Source organism: Schistocerca piceifrons, chromosome X (genome assembly GCF_021461385.2).
Source record: "Schistocerca piceifrons isolate TAMUIC-IGC-003096 chromosome X, iqSchPice1.1, whole genome shotgun sequence".
Taxonomy (NCBI): domain Eukaryota; kingdom Metazoa; phylum Arthropoda; class Insecta; order Orthoptera; family Acrididae; genus Schistocerca; species Schistocerca piceifrons.
In genome coordinates this window covers 282845754-282862060 of record NC_060149.1, presented here as the reverse complement: position 1 = coordinate 282862060, position 16307 = coordinate 282845754, and the positions used below count along the sequence as shown (strand labels likewise).

At 41.0% G+C, this 16307-nt stretch overlaps 1 protein-coding gene across 2 annotated transcripts in view; it reads right to left on the bottom strand.

Moving 5' to 3' along the window:
- Positions 1-16307, bottom strand: part of LOC124721774 (glutamate receptor ionotropic, kainate 2) — a 203662-nt gene that overhangs the window by 13009 nt on the left and 174346 nt on the right. For both annotated transcript variants that reach the window (XM_047246884.1, XM_047246885.1), the window contains exon 16: positions 1991-2106. In XM_047246884.1, coding sequence (XP_047102840.1) covers positions 1991-2106 — 116 coding nt within the window. The remainder of the gene's footprint in view (positions 1-1990; positions 2107-16307) is intronic.

Sequence of the window (16307 nt, the reverse complement as noted above, 5' to 3'; positions counted from 1 at the left end):
TGGGATTTAAAAAAAAATTGGAAGACCTACGTAACCAAAAAAAATAAATAAATAAATAAATAAATACACTCCTGGAAATGGAAAAAAGAACACATTGACACCGGTGTGTCAGACCCACCATACTTGCTCCAGACACTGCGAGAGGGCTGTACAAGCAACGATCACATGCACGGCACAGCGGACACACCAGGAACCGCGGTGTTGGCCGTCGAATGGCGCTAGCTGCGCAGCATTTGTGCACCGCCGCCGTCAGTGTCAGCCAGTTTGCCGTGGCATACGGAGCTCCATCGCAGTCTTTAACACTGGTAGCATGCCGCGACAGCGTGGACGTGAACCGTATGTGCAGTTGACGGACTTTGAGCGAGGGCGTATAGTGGGCATGCGGGAGGCCGGGTGGACGTACCGCCGAATTGCTCAACACGTGGGGCGTGAGGTTTCCACAGTACATCGATGTTGTCGCCAGTGGTCGGCGGAAGGTGCACGTGCCCGTCGACCTGGGACCGGACCGCAGCGACGCACGGATGCACGCCAAGACCATAGGATCCTACGCAGTGCCGTAGGGGACCGCACCGCCACTTCCCAGCAAATTAGGGACACTGTTGCTCCTGGGGTATCGGCGAGGACCATTCGCAACCGTCTCCATGAAGCTGGGCTACGGTCCCGCACACCGTTAGGCCGTCTTCCGCTCACGCCCCAACATCGTGCAGCCCGCCTCCAGTGGTGTCGCGACAGGCGTGAATGGAGGGACGATTGGAGACGTGTCGTCTTCAGCGATGAGAGTCCCTTCTGCCTTGGTGCCAATGATAGTCGTATGCGTGTTTGGCGCCGTGCAGGTGAGCGCCACAATCAGGACTGCATACGACCGAGGCACACAGGGCCAACACCCGGCATCATGGTGTGGGGAGCGATCTCCTACACTGGCCGTACACCACTGGTGATCGTCGAGGGGACACTGAATAGTGCACGGTACATCCAAACTGTCATCGAACCCATCGTTCTACCATTCCTAGACCGGCAAGGGAACTTGCTGTTCCAACAGGACAATGCACGTCCGCATGTATCCCGTGCCACCCAACGTGCTCTAGAAGGTGTAAGTCAACTACCCTGGCCAGCAAGATCTCCGGATCTGTCCCCCATTGAGCATGTTTGGGACTGGATGAAGCGTCGTCTCACGCGGTCTGCACGTCCAGCACGAACGCTGGTCCAACTGAGGCGCCAGGTGGAAATGGCATGGCAAGCCATTCCACAGGACTACATCCAGCATCTTTACGATCGTCTCCATGGGAGAATAGCAGCCTGCATTGCTGCGAAAGGTGGATATACACTGTACTAGTGCCGACATTGTGCATGCTCTGTTGCCTGTGTCTATGTGCCTGTGGTTCTGTCAGTGTGATCATGTGATGTATCAAAATATCTGACCCCAGGAATGTGTCAATAAAGTTTCCCCTTCCTGGGACAATGAATTCACGGTGTTCTTATTTCAATTTCCAGGAGTGTACATTGAACAGTGAAATTGCATGGTATGATTGACACTTCTGAGATAATTATTTTGTTTCAGATTTTACTACTTCTTTCATTCATCAGCATTTGATATCATAAAAATTCCATTTTTAAATACTTGAAGCTTATCTTAATCTTAAAATAAGATTACATTTGTGACATTTTCCCAGTTTCATTATTTTTACACTACTTGAATTCATCAGACAATGATTCTGATTATATAGCACTTAAGGAAATATTTGGTGTTTTATGGTCACAATTTTGAGGTAACATTGTGGGCTTTCTTATTCCTTTCAGCAGTTTTTTATTTCCAATAGCATGTTCAATTAATCTTTTATAGTTAATGTCAAGAAGGAGATGGCATAAACTAAAGTTCAAGAGCTAGAAACGTTCATAAAATTAATAATAAGTTTGCAGTTATACCATAGATATTCAATTTATTATAATGACTGTGCAACAAATTACAGTGTAAATTTTTGCTATTACATACTCGACATGTCCCACCACCACGTTTTTCTTTCCACCAGCGTGTTTTCAGTATGTGCAACTTTCCTTCTTCTTGCAACTTCAAAATAGCTCCGCTTATAGCAGTGCGATATGGAGAATCTGCAATTAAATTGAAATTATATGTTTTGAATTCTCTATTTTAACAAAGAGTGATGGCAATGAAAATAATCAATTATTGACAAAATTATTTAATTGGGTAGATAACAAACCTATTCACCAAGCGGTGGCAGAACACACACATAAATGGCAGTTGTATCTGGCAAGCTTTTGGAACCAGTGGCTCCTTCTTCAGGGAGAAGGGTTGATGGGGAAGGAAGAGATGTGAAGGAAAAGGACGGGAGAGGTGTAGGAAAAGGGGTAGTTTTCAGGAAAGTCACAAAGAACTGCGGGGCAGGGGAGACTTACCATAAGGGATGAGAAGGAACGACTGATTGTTGGGGACTGCATCGGACGAGATTTGAAAACCTGAGAGCTTAAGGGTGGAAGACAGCATAACATGCAGACAGAGATTACTGCTTAAACATCATGCATGAGTTAATAAGAGTGAAATGCTAAGTGCATTGTACATAACAGAGATGGAAGGGGGTGGTGGTGAAAAATAGACTGGTAGGACAATGAAAGATGTAGAAAACTAAAACAGAGTGAAGGAAAGAGTAGTTACAGTGAAGAAACACTGAGATGGAAGAAATCAATGTAAATTAAGGCCAGGTTGGTGGTGAGAACAAAGGACGTGTTGTAGTACTAGTTCCCACCTGGGGACTTCTGAGAAACTGGTGTCTTGGGGAAGAATCCAGATGGCATTTGTGGTGAAACAGGCACCAAGGTCACGATTGTCATGTTGTAGAGCATGCTCTGCAACAGGATATTGTGAGTTGCCAGTATACACCCTCTGCCTATGCCCATTCATCCTAATTGATAATTTGGTGGTAGTCATGTTTATTTAACAGCTGGTATATGACATGTGTCTTTTTGCAAGTGGCTCTCCCTTTGACAGTACCGTCAAACGGGGTGATTTTGAACGGTTTTGTTATTATTTTGATTGTAACTTTCGTATATATTGTTAGATTAAATTGATTGTTATGCAAGTGGTAGGGTATATGTGTAACGAATAAAATATCCCAGAACTAGAAAGTGTATGTGTAGGTAGAGTTATCTGAGGCAGTTAAATAAAGTGTCCGAAGTCACCCCATGGATTGGGGTGACTTCAGACATATGTGTTTTTTAAATCTCTGTCCGAAGTTACAGTATATAGAGGGCGAATTCGGACAGTTACTGCATTTTTTAAAATTTTATGTGCTTTTTATTTGATTTTGGTGACATTTTACACATTTTAAGGTAGCCCTTTGTTACAAATAAGTGATATGGAATGATATAATGAATTTTATACATTACAGATAAGTTCTGCATGAGCTCGTTTAATATTTTCGCTTAAGCGAACAGAAAGATTTTCTGACTGTCCTTTAAGGAATAAATGCACCCATTTTTCTCCTGGCAAATTATTATGAAATCTCTTCTCTTTTCGGCAGATTTATCAAGGTAGACTTTAACTAAATATCTAATATCCAGTTTAGTGAAGGGAAATCCCCAATGTGCAGCCGTCAAGATACCTTGCTTCAACATTTCTTCTTCTTCTTTATTTAGTACTGGCTGTCCTCCCATTTTTTTTGGATGTGCTTTCTGCACTTTATTTTGTAGGGTTGATTTAGGTATACCATACAAATCACACGCTTTTCTGTATGATAATTTACCACTCTGGATATCACAAACAGCTTTATCTAAAAGTTCCGGGTCATAATTACACCATACTGTAGCACCTCTCCTGCTCTTATACATTCTTGGCATTGTCTGAAATCACCCCACACAGTACACAGTTTTACAAAAACTGTCATTATTTTATAACCTTGCCCGAGAAACTCAACAAACTTTTACAGAAATTATGTCAATGCTGTTAGCTACTGAATGTGTTGACAATTACAGTTACAATAACTTCATGCTTGGCGCAACAATAGAAAGTTTCCACTTTACTGTTCGTCAGTTATTCACCTAGGGAAACAATTGACGCAAAATAAAAGTTGTCAAAAGCGATAAATGCAATCTTGTGCTTAAAATAACTGGTGCACGGATGTTAAAATAAATAACTCTTTGTTTCTATGCAGTGGCAAAGAGCAAATAAGCCATACTGTGCGAATTCGCCCCGGTGTCCAAAATCATTGACGGTATACGTTTTGCCAGTTACAGGGCTGTTATAGGTGGTGCATAGGGAAAGTCTTGCAGTGGGGGCGGTCACAGGGGTAGTAGGCACAGGGTAGGGAGATGGGTGCAAAAGGAGCATAGGAACTGACAAGAATATTGAGATTGGGAGGGCAACAGAAAGCTATTCTAGGTGTCAAAATGTAAGTTGCCATCCTTTCCCTCACATACAACCTTGGCATCCGAGGGAAACACGTTTGTTTGGACGCAGACTCATTACAGCAATACACCATCATTCTCACTTCAATCTTCACTGCACATAATTACCCCACCAGCCCAATTAAAAAGCAGATTTCCTGGGCCACCACATCCGATCCTGATACTGCCGATCCCCCCAAAAAACAACTTTGGAGCACACCACTGCTGACATTCCTGGTCTGGAATGTGTTAATCAGCATTATCGACAGGGCCATGACTTCCTACAATCATGGCGTGAAATGAGATCCATTCTGTCTGAAATTTTGACCACCACACCTAGAATAGCTTTCCATCACCCTCCCAATCTCCACAAATATTCTTGTCAGACCCTATGCTCCTTCTGCACCCATTTCCCTACCCTACGGCTACAACCCCTGGGACCATACCCACTGCAAGACATGCCCTATGCACCCTCCTACCAACCCCTGTAACAGCCCTTTAACTGGTAAAACATATATTATCAAAGAGAGAGCCACCTGAGAAATGACACATGTAATATACCTGCTGTTATACAACACTGTACGGCCTTTTACATCAGCATGACTACCACCAAATTATCAATTAGGATGAACGGGCATAGGCAGAGGGTGTATACTGGCAACTCACAATATCCTGTTGCAGAGCATGCTCTACAATACGACAATCGTGATCTTGGTGCCCGTTTCATCACACACGCCATCTGGATTCTTCCCCAAGACACCAGTTTCTCAGAAGTAGGCAGGTGGGAACTAGCTCTACAACACGTCCTTTGTTCTTGCCACCCACCTGGCCTTAATTTACATTAATTTCATCTGTCTCAGCATTTCCTCACTGTAACTACTCTTTGCTTCACTCCGTTTTAGTTTTCTACATCTTTCATTGTCTCACCAATCTATTTTTCACCGACCCCCTTCCACCTCTGTTACGTACAATGTACTTAGCTTTTCACTATTATTAACTCATGCATGATGTTTAAGCAGTAATCTCTGTCTGCATGTTATGCTGTCTTCCACCCTTAAGCTCTCAGGTTTTCAAATCTTGTTCAATGCAGTCCCCAGCAATCAGCCTCTCCTTCTCATCCTGTATGGTAGGTCTCCCCTGACCTGCGGTTCTGGGTGACTTTCCCAAATCTACCCCATTTCCTAATCTCTCTAGTCCTTTCCCTTCACCCCTCTTCCTTCCCCTTCAACCCTTCTGCCTGAAGAAGGGGCCACTGGCTCCGAAAGCTTGCCAATAACAATCGTCTTTTATGTTATTGTTCTGCTGCTGCTTGGTTAATAGATTTTTTATCTACCCAGTTAAATAAAAGGGTGATGACAGTATGCTGTGCCTATAAAAAAGTGAAAGAAACTGATGGTATTACACTATAAGATTAGTAGTATACTTCCAGAGCCTGCCAAATCATTTTAATATCTAAGGGCTATGAAAAAATAAAACATGGTACAAGCAAGTTAAATAAGTGATTGGTAGGGCCACTAGAATACTCTGATTTGGAGAGAGGATTCTCAAAAAGTGTGATATATCAGTAATCAAAATGCATACAAGATATTAATATGACATATTCTAAAGTACCCCATCAGTGTTTGGAATTCCTATCTACTAGGTATGACAGCAAACATCAAAGGTATTCAAGAACTGTTAGGATCATAAAAGGTTTGTATATTTCATATCATGGAATAATTTAAATGCTCAGGGAATTTAAAAGAGAATCTTTGAAAGAATGGGATTATTCAACGAAGTCTAGCCAACAGTTCTGTTGCTTCTGTTATGTATGCTGCATAAGTGCCACAGGAGTAAAGTAAGAGAGATTAGGAAACATACTGTTGCATACAGTCGTCTTTCTCCCACTCCATATGCATATGTAACAGGACAGTAAATTGATAATATTCATATGCAGTACCCTTCATCATACATTCTACAATGTCTTGTTGTGTATAAATGAATCTGTGCCAAATATGTTGTGTTCCCACATCCCACCTCAGATAAATGATGCACAAGCTATTTGAAGAATGATGTCACATTTGACCATGCCATTACATTACATGCAGACAAAAGGGGTACACAGATTCTTCCCCAGTAAGGGGGGGTGGGGTGGGGTGGGGTGGGGTGGGGGGATGGGAAGGGGGATGGAGCTGGGTAGTGGCTTTTAAAAATGCCGCTGGGAACGGCAACCCCATCATAATACCATCATATACACGGGTGTGGTTCTCTGCGAAATAGGAGAAGTCTCATCCCAACATTGGCTGGATAAAGGGCACCAGTAAGGAAGGATGTAAGTTGTTTGTAGTATCATAGGTTATCAGTATTGCCAGAGCTGGGGCCTCATAGCTTCTTGTGGGTGCTGTGGCTTTGAACATTGCCACCAGTGAAGAATCTTTGGACTGCTGACCAATGGGGAGTGCCAGGATGGTGTTATAAGTGGCGATCACCTGGGTGTCAGTCTCTACTGCTACTTCTACTTCTACATGTAGTTCTGTGCTTCTAGTGAGAGTTCTGTGTTGCTAGTTGGTGCCGAACATTACTCCATGTTGTTGACAGTTAGCTCTACTGGCAAACATTCAGTGCATATAGATGCATGCCCAGTGTCAGACTTCTGCTTATTGTTAGTCACTAACAAGTTGTCAACAATATAGCAGTTCTTCAGAATAAGTTGAGTGCATTACATTTATTCAAACTGCATTTGTGTCAAATAATCTTTTGCTTGCCTGTCCAGATTCCTATGGCAATAGATTCTTTGCCACCTTCCACACATTTGTCATTAGCGACAAGGGCATTACGGTTGCCAACGTACAACACAGCATTGCAGTTGTGATGATGTTTATGGGGTGCCCAACTGCGCGCTCATCAGCACCCATAGAAGGCCCAATTTTTACACCGTGCAATTTTTAACACAGTCCAATCTAGCCACTCTCACAAATGGTGATGATGAAATGATGAGGACAACACAAACACCCAGTCCCTGGGCAGGGAAAATCCCCAACCCAGCTGGGAATCAAACCCGGGACCCCGTGATCCAGAGGTAGCAGTGGTAGTCACTGGACCGCGAGCTGCAGAGATGCAACACAGCACTGCAGTATTAAACTGGAATGCATTCTTATCATTTCTCTGCATACAGGTAGTCTTCTGATAACAAACATAGGATATGTTATTGTACAATAAGGAACAGCAGCTATTATCACATTAACTGTGCCTTCCTTTAAGAAGATTTCACTAGATCTCTTTACTGACTTCACTGACAAGACAAAGGACAATTTAAATTTATATGTATACATATAACAGGTACACATATATCAGATATTTTAATCACATAGTAAAATGATTTAATGTAATCTTTACACTCATGATAGCATTCAACAGATACCAAGCAGGCTACCTATGAAATGTACTCACTGTCATCCCAAACCAGAAATCCAGTACATTCTGGACATTCATCTTCAGACATGTATTAGTCATGTTTATGAGAATGCATAATTCCGACTCCCCGAGGAGTCTTAACATGGCTGCACATGGAGCTCCCACTGGAAAGATTGTCTTTATAGACTAGCACATTCAGGCTACTGCATGCAGCCTACCTCCTCAAATTAAGCCAACAACACCTCCACAGTCATCTCCTCAATCCTCAAGCCATTGTCACTTCAATATGCTTGTAATTTTGTGTATGCTCTTCTATCACACCAAAATTATCCATCCAGTGATATCTGCTGCAATTACGAATTCATGTCTCGCTCTCAAATTGTGTCCTGTGGGATACATCCTCTTCCCAACTACATCAGCACTTCTGTGCTTTAAGTACAGACTGCTCTTACAGTCTTCTTTTTTTCTGTTATGGTTTCATTGCTTTCTCTTGTTGTCTCCTGGTATTCACAATTTTCCCATTTATATTTATTTCTTGTTACTATTTTTAATATTTTATGTCATTTGGTTTTCCTGAGTTCTTTTTTCCATTTCTTGCTTTCTTACTAACTGTTCATTTTCTGGCTTATCTCGGGTAACTGCTTGTTCTCTTCTTCTTAATCGTGTGTACGAATAACATCTATCTATCCTGTCTATAAGAACCCTCTCTGTATTTCTGTACTGTTGTTCTGCTACCTTCTCCTTCCTACTCTTTGCAATCTCCCATAGCCTTTCTCTCTCCAGTCCTTAATTACTACCAACAACATGAACACCAAAAGGATCTCTCTCTCTCTCTCTCTCTCTCTCTCTCTCTCTCTCTCTCTCTCCCCCTCTCCCTCTGTATACGCATGCATGTGTGTGTGTGTGTGTGTGTGTGTGTGTAGGGGGGGGGGGGGGGCAGGCACATGCAGAAATGTGACTGAAAACAGTTACAGGCACTTTGTGTCCAATCACCACCACCCTTTACCTGTTTCGAGTATCATTTATTTTAGATGACAACACTTTGATCAAGACTTTCCTTGGACTTATTTTGAACTCCTGTGGTTATAATGTCATTACAAATTTTATCGAATTACTGGTTTTTGCATGAGCTTCCCTTCAGACTGTTTAGCTATGTTACTACAACAACAGCTGTGCTTGCATTTGAACTGGGAGGTAGCGATCACCACATGTACTTGCTTGAAAGTGTTCCAGTAAATACATTCTGCATAGTTAGAAAATTGGTGATGAGATCAAATGGCATCAAGAAAAGATGCGGAACAGCAATAACAGCATTGACACAAGCTATTGTAACAACAGAAGAAGCAACTGGAACAACAGAAGAAGCAATAGCAACATCAGAAGCAACAGGAACAGTGTTAGAAGAACCACAAGGAGCTGACGGACGCAACACATGCAAATCAGCTACACTAATCCCTCTGGGTATGTCTGGTGCCTAGGTTCCCAGTTTTGTTGCAATCTAGAAGTAAACTAATGGTTTATGGTATGAGGGGCATTTGAACAGTCTGTGCAAAAATAAAAACTACTTACGTGTTTGGGGTAAACATTTTTTATTTTTTGACATAGTGCGGGTAAGCTACTACAAACAGCATAGTGAACGCATTATTGTGGCCGAGATATACTCGAGGCCCACGCCTACGACAGTAGTACAAGTTTATATGTCAACTAGATCTGCAGATGATGAAGAAATTGATGAAGTGTATGATGAGATAAAAGAAATTATTCAGGTAGTGAAGGGAGATGAAAATTTAATAGTCATGGGTGACTGGAATTCGAGAGTAGGAAAACAGAGAGAAGGAAACATAGTAGGTGAATATGGATTGGGGGTAAGAAATGAAAGAGGAAGCCGCCTGGTAGAATTTTGTGCAGAGCATAACTTAATCATAGCTAACAACTGGTTCAAGAACCATGAAAGAAGGTTGTATACATGGAAGAACCCTGGAGATACTAAAAGGTATCAGATAGATTATATAATGCTAAGACAGAGATTTAGGAACCAGGTTTTAAATTGTAAGACATTTCCAGGAGCAGATGTGTACTCAGACCACAATCTATTGGTTATGAACTGTAGATTACAACTGAAGAAACTGCAAAAAGGTGGGAATTTAAGGAGATGGGACCTGCATAAACTAAAAGAACCAGAGGTTGTACAGAGTTTCAGGGAGACCATAAGGGAACAATTGACAGGAATGGGGGAAAGAAATACAGTAGAAGAAGAATGGGTAGCGTTGAGGGATGAAATAGTGAAGGCAGCAGAGGATCAAGTAGGTAAAAAGACGAGGGCTAGTAGAAACCCTTGGGTAACAGAAGAAATACTGAATTCAATATAAAAATGCAGTAAATGAAGCAGGCAAAAAGGAGTACAAACGTCTCAAAAATGATATCAACAGGATGTGCAAAATGGCTAAGCAGGGATGGCTAGAGGACAAATGTACAGATGCAGAGGCTTATCTCACTAGGGGTAAGATAGATACTGCCTACAGGAAAATTAAAGAGACCTTTGGAGAAAAAAGAACCACTTGTATGAATATCAAGAGCTCAGATGGAAACCCAGTTATAAGCAAAGAAGGGAAAGCAGAAAGGTGGAAGGAGTATATAGAGGGTCTGTACAAGGGCGATGTACTTGAGGACAATATTACGGAAATGGAAGAGGATGTAGATGAAGATGAAATGGGAGATATGATACTGCGTGAAGAGTTTCACAGAGCATTGACAGACCTGAGTCGAAACAAGGCCCCGGAGTACACAACATTCCATTAGAACTACTGACAGCCTTGGGAGAGCCAGTCCTGACAAAACTCTACCGTCTGGTGAGCAAGATGTATGAGACAGGCGAAATACCCTCAGACTTCAAGAAGAATATAACAATTCCAATCCCAAAGAAAGCAGGTGTTGACAGACGTGAAAATTACCGAACTATCAGTTTAATAAGTCACAGCTGCAAAATACTAACGCGAATTCTTTACAGACGAATGGAAAAACTGGTAGAAGCCAACCTCTGGGAAGATCAGTTTGGATTCCGTAGAAATGTTGGAACATGTGAGGCAATACTGACCCTACGACTTATCTTAGAAGAAAGATTAAGGAAAGGCAAACCTACGTTTCTCGCATTTGTAGACTCACAGAAAGCTTTTGACAATGTTGATTGGAATACTCTCTTTCAAATTCTGAAGATGGCAGGGGTAAAATACAGGGAGTGAAAGGCTATTTACAATTTGTACAGAAAGCAGATGGCAGTTATAAGAGTTGAGGGACACGAAAGGGAAGCAGTGGTTGGGAAGGGAGTGAGACACGGTTGTAGCCTATCCCCGATGTTATTCAATCAGTATATTGAGCAGGCAATAAAGGACACAAAAGAAAAATTCGGAGTAGGTATTAAAATCCACGGAGAAGAAATAAAAACTTTGAGGTTCACTGATGACATTGTAATTCTGTCAGAGACAGCAAGGGACTTGCAAGAGCAGTTGAATGGAATGGACAGTGTCTTGAAAGGAGGATATAAGATGAACATCAACAAAAGCAAAACGAGGATAATGGAATGTAGTCTATTTAAGTCGGGTGATGCTGAGGGAATTAGATTAGGAAATGAGACACTTAAAGTAGTAAAGGAGTTTTGCTATTTGGGGAGCAAAATAACTGATGATGGCCGAAGTAGAGAGGATATAAAATGTAGACTGGCAATGGCAAGGAAAGTGTTTCTGGAGAAGAAAAATTTCTTAACATTGAGTATAGATTTAAATGTCAGGAAGCCATTTCTTAAAGTACTTGTATGGAGTGTAGCCATGTATGGAAGTGAAACGTGGACCATAAATAGTTTAGACAAGAAGAGAACAGAAGCTTTCGAAATGTGGTGCTACAGAAGAATGCTGAAGATTACATGGGTAGATCACATAAATAATGAGGAGGTATTGAATAGAAGTTGGGAGAAGAGGAGCTTGTGGCACAACTTGACTAGAAGAAGGGATCGGTTGGTAGTACATGTTCTAAGACATCGAGGGATCACAAATTTAGTATTGGAGGGCAGTGTGGAGGGTAAAAATGATAGAGGGAGACCAAGAGATGAATACACTAAGGAGATTCAGAAGGATGTAGGCTGCAGTAGGTACTGGGAGATGAAGAAGCTTGCACAGGATAGAGTAGCATGGAGAGCTGCATCAAACCAGTCTCAGGACTGAAGACCACAACAACAACAGTCTCCTTTTAGACTTATACACTTTGTCCAACGCTGTTCTAGTTTGTTGATCCCTTCCAAATAATAGGAATTGTCCAAGTCTGGAAAATAGCTATTAGTTGCTGCAATCACCTCCTCATTTGAATAAAATCTTTGTCCCACCAGCCATTTCTTCAAATCGGGGAACAAATAGTAGTTCGAGCGACACAATTCTGGAGACTAGGGGGGGATGTGAAACGAACTGGAATCTTATTTCCAATAATTTTGCGACCACAACTGCTGAGGTGTGTGCCGGTGCATTGTCGTGATGGAAAAGGACTTATTTGCAGTCCAATCGCTGGAGTTTTTCTTGCAGCTCGGTTTTCAGACTGTCCAATAACAATGAATAAATTGCACCTGTTATAGTTTTACCCTTTTCCAGATCATCCCTTGTGAATTCCAACAGACAGTCGCCATAACCTATCAAGCCAAAGGAATGGTCTTCACCTTTTTTGGTGCAGACTCTCACTTAGTAACCTGTTGTTTAGATTGTTGTTTGGTCTCAGGACTATCGTAATGTACCCATGTTTCATCCACAGTGACAAAACAACGCTTAAAGTCCTGCAGATTCTTCAAATGGTTCAAATGGTTCTGAGCACTATGGGACTTAACATCTGAGGGCATCAGTTCCTTAGAACTTAGAACTACTCAAACCTAACTAACCGAAGGACATAACACACATCCATGCCCGACGCAGGATTCGAACCTGCGACCGTAGCAGTCGCGCGGTTCCGGACTGAAGCACCTAGAACTGCTCGGGCAGTGTGGCCGGCTGCGGATTCTTCCTGAACAGCTCCAAACAATCCTTGCAACACTTCACACGATTCCGTTTTGGGTCAAGCATGAGCAATCGCGGAACCCACCTTGTGGATAGCTTTTCCATGTCCAAATGTTTATGCAAAATATTATGTACCCTTTCATTCGAGATGCCCACAGCACTAGCAATCTCACGCACCTTAACACTTTTGTCATCCATCACCATATCATGGATTTTATCAATGATTTCTGGAGTCGTAACCTCCACAGGGCATCCAGAACGTTCAGCATCACTTGTGCCCATATGGCCACTCCGAAAATTTTGAAACCACTTAGAAACTGTTTGAATTGAAGGTGCAGAATCACCGTAATGTTGATCAATCTTCTCTTTAGTCCCCTGCGGCTTTTTGCCTTGCATAATCTTTTTTCGTCCATTTTTTGACAATCACTCAACTTCCTTGATGCACACGAATGCCAAGCACAAAGAAATAGACCAATATGGCTGAAACTTGGTGTGCGTTCTTTCCAAAGATGCTATTAATTATACACGACCTCGATACGTGCTGGTGGTGCAATCTCTCGGACTTTGCATGGACTTTTCAAACGCCCCTTGCACCTACCTTTCCTGGCCTATACCAGCATAAAGAACTGCCCTTTTGCAATGCAAGTGCACCAGTACTGATCCAATGACATTTGGAAAACTTGATGATGTAAGTACTATCATACGTCTAAATTTATATGATTACTCTGCTATTCACAATAAAGTGCCTGGCAGAGGGTTCAATGGACCACCTTCAAGCTGTGTCTCTACCGTTCCACTCTTGAATGGTGCATGGGAAAAATGAGCACTTAAATTTTTCTGTGGAAGCCCTGGTTTCTCTTGTTCTATCGTGATGATCATTTCTCCCTATGTAGGTGAGTGGCAACAGAATGTTTTTGCTATCAGAGGAGAAAACTGGTGATTGAAATTTCATGAGAAGATCCTGTTGCAATGACAAACGCATTTGTTTTAATTATTGCCACTCCAATTTATGTATCATGTCGGTGGCACAATCTTCCATATTTCATGATAGTATGAAATGAGCCACCCTTCTTTGAACTTTTTCGATGTCACCTGTCAGTCCCACCTGATGTGGATCCCACACCGCACAGCAGTACTCCAGAATAGGGCAGACAAGCATGGTGTAAGCACAGTCTTTTTAGTAGGCCTGTTGCACCTTCTAAGTGTTGTTCTTGGGTCCAGTCAAAAAGAATAGTTATCAAATCTGTATCTCTAATTCAGGAAACTGTAGACAACTGGTGTCAAGTGCAGGTTGCAAAAAGCATATTTTTCCAAACAGAAGTAGAATATCTTGGTCACCATGCTCAATAAAGATGGTATCTGTCCTATGGAACAACATTTAGAAGCAAATGGAAAGATCCAAATACCTAAGAATATAAAATGAGTTACAACCTTTCATGGGTAAAAAATGGTTATGTGAAATTTATTCCCCTTACGGCTACCACTGCCTATGTGCTAAACTAGCTAGGAAAGATGGAGAAACAGTTAAAGTGGACAACAGTCTGTGAAGGGGCCTACAATAAACTATAATGTTTACTAGAATTAGAATGTTCATTGTAAGCCATTCAGTATATTTTGATACTGTGGCCCTTGTCAATATTAATTACCAACACTTAGTTTACAATTACGTATGACTACTTGAAACAATGATACTAGTAGATTTATTTACAGGTGTGTAAATACAGAATTCTTTTATAATCATTAGATATATTTTACTGAAAAGTACAGCTACTCAATGCGCAAGTCTTGAAAATCACTGTCCATGAGTTCATCAAGTGTGTAATATTCTTGCTCTTTTAATAACATTTCTAAAACTTTTTTAAAATTGTGTAAGGCAGTCAAATGAGCTGTTTTTGGCAATTTGTTGAAGAATTTCAGGCTCATGTGTTTATGGCTATTGCATGTGTGAGAAAGTCTTCAGTATGGTAAATCTATCACGTGGCTACTTCTGGTATTATGCAAATGAACATTTTTCTTAGTCTAAATTTTCTTTGGCATAAATTAGTAAACTATAGATGTAAAAGGTGGGGACTGTAATAATATTATGTCATCTAAAATGACTTCTGCAAGTATCTCTTAGAGGCAAACCTAGAATACATCTAACGGCTTTCTTCTGCAAGTCGACTCTGTTGCATTTCCCCACAACAGTATTCCATATTGCAGCTTTGAGTGAAAGAATGTAGTCACTTACTGATCAAAAGCCCAAGTAATTCCACATTTTTATTCTCAGACTTCATTGCTAAGGGACTGAAATACAGTTCTTCTCATTTTGTTTTGCTTATGGACAGCTGGTTGGCCAGACACCAGTGATTAGTCATATCGATTTATAAGTTTACACCTGTTGTTACCAATATGATATCAGCAGCATAGATCATGTTCTCACTTGGTATATGACTTGAGAAAAAATTTGTATAAACAATCAAGAGAAAGGGTCCGAGAGCCAACCCCTGTGGGATTCCACATTTTATTTTAAGCATCTATGATGCCTGATTATTTGCTTATACTTTCTGTGTGACACCATGTCAAAGACTTTCCTCAAGTCTATAAGTGTAGCACATGTAGCTTGTCTCTTTTTCCAACAGCATCACAAATCATATCTAACATATTTCCTGTTGCTTTCACTGTTGACAGATCTGATCTAAAGCCAAACTGGTTTGCAGTCAATAACCTGTTATTTTCAAAAGAGTCACATATTTATGTATACAGATTTCTATTATTTTTCATACAACTGAGACTGAGATTGTCCTATGGTCACTAGGGAGGCATATTTCTCCTTTCTTAAACACTGACAGTCTAACAGTGATTTTAAGCGCTACAGGGAAAATACTATCTGCCACAATTCTGTTGGCTAGAAAAAGCAATGGCATTTTAATTTCATCTGCTATGCTCTCTATGACAGAGCTGCTCATTCCGTCATAGTGCCCTGTTTTAGAATATCCAAGCTTGTTAATTGCTTTGCTAATATTGTAAGGAGTAATTTTAGACCATGAGAATGTAGTTATATTTTTTGTTTGGGGTACAAGTGTCTCAGCAATTGAGCTGTTGTTGCAGCTTGAATGATGACAGCTTGTACAGTTTACAAAGTATTCATCCAATACATTGGAGTCTATGACAATGGTATTATCTTTCTTGGATTGATTTATTTCACTTTTAATTATATTCCATTCTGCATTAGTACTATTTTTAGATTTCAAAATATAGCTATCATTTCTTTTACACTTGGCTGTTTTAATTTCAGTTTTGTAGACATGTTTGAGTTTTGTGTCAATTTTCTAAACTTCACCACTATTCACAGACCTTTCTTTAGCTATGAGAAGCAGCATTATTATTGTATTCACTGTCATAGCATACCATATTTTCAGTATTTTGTGGTCTACATTTAACAACTTTAATACTGTTTTTATATATGGTTGGCCAGTTGCTATTTAGTATATGCTGAACAGTGCCTCAGCA